We start from the raw sequence: 6,000 nt of genomic DNA, 5'->3' as shown, positions 1-6,000 counted from the left end.
GGTTTAAGTAGGGTTAATTTAATGTGTGTGTAAGGCAAAAAGTAGGTTCATGATGGAAGGTATTTGTACATGAGGGTTGGTTTCAGTTCCAACTGTGCTATTGTGCTTAGAGGGGATTACAGCATGAAGATTAAATAAGAAAGCATAAGCATGCAGGTATTGCTTAGCAACTATAGGGCCTCTTAAGGTAGAGTGGCTTTTGCGTTTAGCTTTTAGCTGAAATAGTTTGCAGTTGAAAATAGGATACTGAGGAATGACCATCTTTCAACCCTGTCAGAAGCTGGATGGCATGGTGGCAAGAAATGCCACCTCAGAGCACCAGGGGCCCGGGTTAAATTCCGGCCTCAGCTGACCGTCTGTGTGGAGCTTGCACATTCTCCCCATGTCTCTGTGGGCACTCCAGTCTTCTCCCTTAGTCCCAACATGTGCAGGTTAATTTCATTGACCATGCCAAATTGCCCCCTAGTGTCAGGGGATTAACAGGTTAAATACATGGTACAGGAATAGGGCCTGGGTGGGATTGTTGTCAGTGCAGGCTCAATGGCCTCCTTCTGCATCGTGGGGGTTTTATGAGAACAAGGGAGCTGCAAAGTGGCAGACTTCCCAAAGACCCAGATACAATCCACATAACCAGGGCATTGGGACATAAAGAATCTCTCACGATTGAAATTGAGAATAGAGCCAAGGTATTGCTCAGGAGAATTCAAGGGCAAAGTAAACAACGTGCTGAGTTGGAGAGTTGCAGTAACCAGAATTAAAGTGGGAAGGCAGACTTGAGGTAAATGAAAAGTTTGATGCCATTTCCATAGAGTCTGGGAATCAATAGTTAAAAGTATTTGTGAATTTGTTTTCAAGTCAAGACCAAAAAATCCATAAAAGGCAGTTGAAAATCCTGGATTTGGTTAGAAGTGGAATGGAAGCGTTGTTCAAGTGTCATTTGGAAAACCGGGACTGGATCTCAGCATGCAGAATAGGTTCAGAGCAGATTGTGTTTTGACACAGCTAGTCTGCATGTTTAAAAGGACTATATGTTAATGAGACCATTGTAACTTAAGATATGCTTTATCATTTGTGTTAACCTTAAAATTGTATTTGTGGAACTAACTGGGGAGCAAAGGAATATTGTATCATAATCCAATTTTTTCATGTTTAGTTTTAACAAGAAAAAAATTAGCAGTCCTGTGACTGTTCCTCAATATTTTCTAAAATAAAGTAAGTATGGTCTTTTGAGCCAGGGTTCTATTCTGGGTTATCACATCAAGGGGATCATAACAAGAGTGTAATGATATTCTCCAAAGTGCTTGGATGAGTGCAAGTTCATTCAATACAAAAGCAGCCCATTTCATTAACATCTACCACCTTAAATATTTACTCCCTGCACCACCAGCTGAATACGCTCCCGGCAACTCAAAGTTCCAACACACCACCTAGAAGGATAAGTACTGCAGACTCATGGCAACATCATCCTGATTTGGATTACATCACCATTTCTTCTGTCATTGGGTCAAAAGCTTGGAAATCCCCAATGACACTGTGGGCACAACTACAGCACATGGACTGCAGCAGTTCAAAGTGGCAACTCCCCAGTACCTTCTCAAGGGTCTGTGCTTGTTAGCAATTCTAAAATCGTATGAATATGGTGCAGGCTGACCAAAGTGTAAAATTGTTGAAATACTCGGATTCTACTCATGGAAATCCCCTCCCAAAATGCCTATGCCTCCTTTTTCTAGGAACCTCATCTCTTCAACTAAGCTTTTGATTACTCTTTCTAATCTCTCCCTTCCATATGCTCACTGTGAAGTTTCTTGCTTATTGGCAAGTTTGTTACTTGAATATTACTCAACAGGTAATCTGTTTTTAATAAAGATTTCTTGTTCTTTATCAAAAAGTACAGAATACATTTCAAATGTAACATTTTGAAGTCAATGGATATATGCTAAATTCAATACTTGTACCTTAACCAGTGGGGTGGATTTCAGATATATAATAAATTGTAAAGAATAACTGAAGATATTCATTCAATGCAAATACTTCAATTTCAAATCCTTGTCTTGGAACAGATTGCTGGGCAAAAGGTAATATGATTTCTATAATCTTAATTATATCAAATCTGACAAGAGGTTGCCACCCCATAAAATCATTTATTTCATCAGTCAAAACAAGCTTGTACCAGATTTGTATCTGGTACTAATCCAATTGACCTCAAGTCAGATATCTCAAGATTTATCATCTGCTCTGATCTGCACAATAAAAATCTGCAGTACAGAGTGTCCAAATATTTTGCTCTTACAAGTATTTTAAGCTATATTCTTCCCCTCACTTGCAATGAACTTAAGCTAACAGTTAAGACCTATACAACAACGTGATTGGTTAACTATTCCATATTAACTTCCAGCAATATTACCCACTGTCTGCATTATCTCCATTAGAATTAAACAATAAAATTGACAACTAAAATGTAATGTTTCAATGGAAACTCAAGTCAGTAGGATGATAACACTGGGCAAATAGATATTGCTTTTTATTTTAATAAAGCCACACAGTTTCTATATGAAATATATTTACAACAATTGCTTCAGATGCATAGCTGGTTTTAAATTAGCCTCATGGTTCAATCAAATTTTGTTCACACTTCAAATTCCACCAAAACAAAGATCCCATAAAATCTTTAAACTTGTTTTGGGATTAAAATTCAACTTCATCTAGGTTGTAGGCTTTTTAAAAACCAGAATGCAAACCTTGTAATCTAGCTTTAATATAAATGCAGGTTATCCAGTCATACTATCCAAAATAACATCCTTAGGATTTTCTCTTCTATTTCATCTTAAACCTGTAAATTGTAACTGGCAACATGTAAAAGGAAACTCCTTTGCATTTTAAACTACTTCATCAGCAAAAGTTGTGAATACAAGTTTAAAGTACATATAATTTCCTTCCACCATTCAATCCAAAATACCATTGAACTTCAAATCAAAAATAAAAATACTCCCAAAATTAGCAGATTTAAACAAAAGGCACTATTTGTTTTATCCTTGACTAGCACTCCAGCATCCAGTTCAGAGCCAAAGCAATTCTATGCAGGAAGAGAGTTGGTGATATCAGAGCTTCTTTCATGACTATAGTTTGAGAGGGTTGAGTGCTTCAATGATATTTTTAGAAATAACTGTAGATTCCAAGTTGATCCTAACATGTGACACTTAATCTTCCAAAGCATAATTAGGATTAACCACTAGGAAGGGATCCTGCTCCAAAACTTCATCACCTTCTCCTTTTCGACTTTTCAGACCAGTCTGTTTAAGTTCAATCAAGATGTGATCCTATTAAAAAAATCAAATACAAAGTTAAGATTCATATCACAAAAGAATACACTACTCGATCTAAAGTAGTTTCTAACAGTTGTTATATGAATGGGTTGTATTAATTGTCCCCATAATTTTCAGCACCATATTGCAAAACTGTTGCAAGTAAACAGCAGATAAATTTATTTTGTATTGAATTTATTCAAATGACTTGGGCCCATACTGCTGTCTTGCAGTTTCCATGACGAATGATCTGATCAGCATTCATTTTGATGGTTTTAATGGTTGCTATTTAACTGATAAACTGTGCCGTCACTGCATTGAATAGTTGAAGAAATCGCAAGGTAAGGCATTTTGGTACAACAAACTCTAACCAGAACATGAGCATCTTACACGAATTGCACCCGAGAAACCATAAAACAAATTCAAGCTGTGCAACAAGTTCAGTCATGACGTAGACCATAAGACAAAGGAGCAGAATTAGGCCACTTAGCCTATTGAGTTTGCTCCGCCATTCAATCATGCTGATACTTTTCTCATCCTCCTGCCTTTTCCCCATAACTCCGATCCACTTATTTATCAAGAACCTATCTATCTCTGTCTTAAAGACACTCAATGACCTGGCCTCCACAGCCGTCTGCGGCAAAGAGTTCCACAGATTCACCACTCTCTGGCTGAAGAAATTCCTCCTGATCTCTGTTTTAAAGGATCGTTCCTTTAGCCCGAGGTTGTGCCCTCTGGTTCTAGTTTTTTCTACTAGTGGAAACATCCTCTCCACGTCCACTCTATCCAGGCCTCGCAGTATCCTGCAAGTTTCAATAAGATCCCCTCTCATCCTTCTAAACTTCAACGAGTACAGATCCAGAGTCCTCGACCGTTCCTCATATGACAAACTCTTCATTCCAGGGATAATTTTTGTGAACCTCCTCTGGACCCTTTCCAAGACCAGCACATCCTTCCTTAAATATGGGGCCGAAAACTGCTCACAATACTCCAAATGGGGTCTGACCAGAGCCTTATATAGCCTCAGAAGTACATCCCTGCTCTTGTATTCTAGCCCTCTCGACGCGAATGCTAATATTGCATTTGCTTTCCTATCGTGCGGACTGAAACTGCACGTTAACCTTAAGAGAATCTTGAACAACGATTTCTAAGTCCCTTTGTGTTTCTGATTTCCTAAGCATTTCCCCATTTACGAAATAGTCTACGCCTCCATTCCTCCTTCCAAAGTGCATAACCTCACACTTTTCCACATTGTATTCCATCTGCCACTTTTTTGCCCACTCTCCAAGTCTGTCAAAGTCCTCCTGCAGTCCCCCTGCTTTCTCAATACTACCTGTCTCTCTACATATCTTTGCATCATCTGCAAACTTAGCAACAGTGCCTTCAGTTCCTACCTCCAAATAGTTAATGCATATTGCGAAAAGTTGTGGTCTCAGCACTGACCCCTGAAGCACACCACTAGTCACTGGCTGCCATCCTGAAAAAGACCCCTTTATCCCCACTCTCTGCCAGTCAGCCAATCCTCTATCCATGCAAGGATCTTACCTATAACACCATGGGCACTTAACATATTTAACAGTCTCCTCTGCAGCACCTTGTTAAAGGCCTTCTGGAAATCTAAATAAATCACGTCTACTGGTTCTCCTTTATCTAACTTCCTTGTTACTTCCTCCCCAAAGAACTCTTAACAGATTTGTCAGACATGACCTCCCTTTGACAAAGCTGTGCTGACTCAGTCCTACTTTATCATGAACTTCCAAGTACTCTGCGATCGCATCTTTAATAATGGACTCTAAAATCTTGCCAATGACCAGAGTTAGACTAATCGGCCTATAATTTCCCGTTTGTTGCCTCCCTCCCTTCTTAAACAGTCGTGTTACAATAGCTACTTTCCAGTCCTCTGGTACCCTCCCTGCCTCGAGTGATTCCTGAAAGATCACCACCAATGCTTCCACAATTTCCTCAGCTATCTCTTCTGGCACCCTTTTGCAGCCATTTTCAATTTAGGTATGAAATTGCTATTTGTAGAAATCAGAATTTAAGTCATGTGACCAAATGAATCAGCTGTGCAAGTTATCAGAGTCTGAGCTACATTTCTTACTTACATAATGAATAAGTCTGTAAATAACTTTCTCAATTAATTTCTTTTTGTTAATTAGTTCTTCTTCCGATTCAATTTCAGATTCAATTTCTTTCAGGTACCAGTTAATGAGTTCACTTTTCTTTGGAGAAGCATCTTCATCTTCTGCAGATGGAATGTCACAAGTCAGCTTTATAACGTACAAACATAATTTTTCTGGAGTTATTTCCCATTTACTCATCACCCAAGATGAACAGAAATCAATGCACAATAACACTATAAAAGTACAAATGAGTGAGGTACTTTGGCCTATTTGACTCATCATTCCATTGAATGCAACAAATCTCTCATCAGAGCTTCAAACTGGTTTTTGAATGACGCGTGTGAAATTTTACCCACAGTACAATAGCAAAATGCAAAGCACAGTTTGAGAGCTTCTTCAACCTATACAGTATGTGCATTGCTTCATCCATAGGCTTGGCAAGGTGACTTAAGTTCTTTGTCAGAAAAAATGTTTTCAAGCTAGTGTGTTTAGACCAGGCAGGAGCTTGCAGGCTGGAAATTTTAGAGGGCAAAAATGTGCAGGACAGCATAAAACTGCAGTGGACGACATCAGTC

At 38.8% G+C, this 6,000-nt stretch overlaps 1 protein-coding gene across 1 annotated transcript in view; it reads right to left on the bottom strand.

Annotated features, from left to right (window-relative positions):
- Positions 1–1,826: 1,826 nt before the first annotated feature.
- Positions 1,827–6,000, bottom strand: part of LOC144503564 (zygotic DNA replication licensing factor mcm6-B-like) — a 33,398-nt gene continuing 29,224 nt past the window's right edge. Inside the window, exons 16-17 of the mRNA XM_078228047.1 lie at positions 5,408–5,547; positions 1,827–3,317 (exon numbers count right to left, since the gene is read on the bottom strand). Of these exons, the coding sequence (XP_078084173.1) occupies positions 3,198–3,317; positions 5,408–5,547 (260 nt within the window). The 3' untranslated portion in view covers positions 1,827–3,197. The remainder of the gene's footprint in view (positions 3,318–5,407; positions 5,548–6,000) is intronic.

The sequence above is a fragment of the Mustelus asterias genome, chromosome 14, assembly GCF_964213995.1.
Source record: "Mustelus asterias chromosome 14, sMusAst1.hap1.1, whole genome shotgun sequence".
Classification (NCBI taxonomy): Eukaryota; Metazoa; Chordata; class Chondrichthyes; order Carcharhiniformes; family Triakidae; genus Mustelus; species Mustelus asterias.
This window is presented reverse-complemented; position numbering and strand designations above follow the sequence as displayed.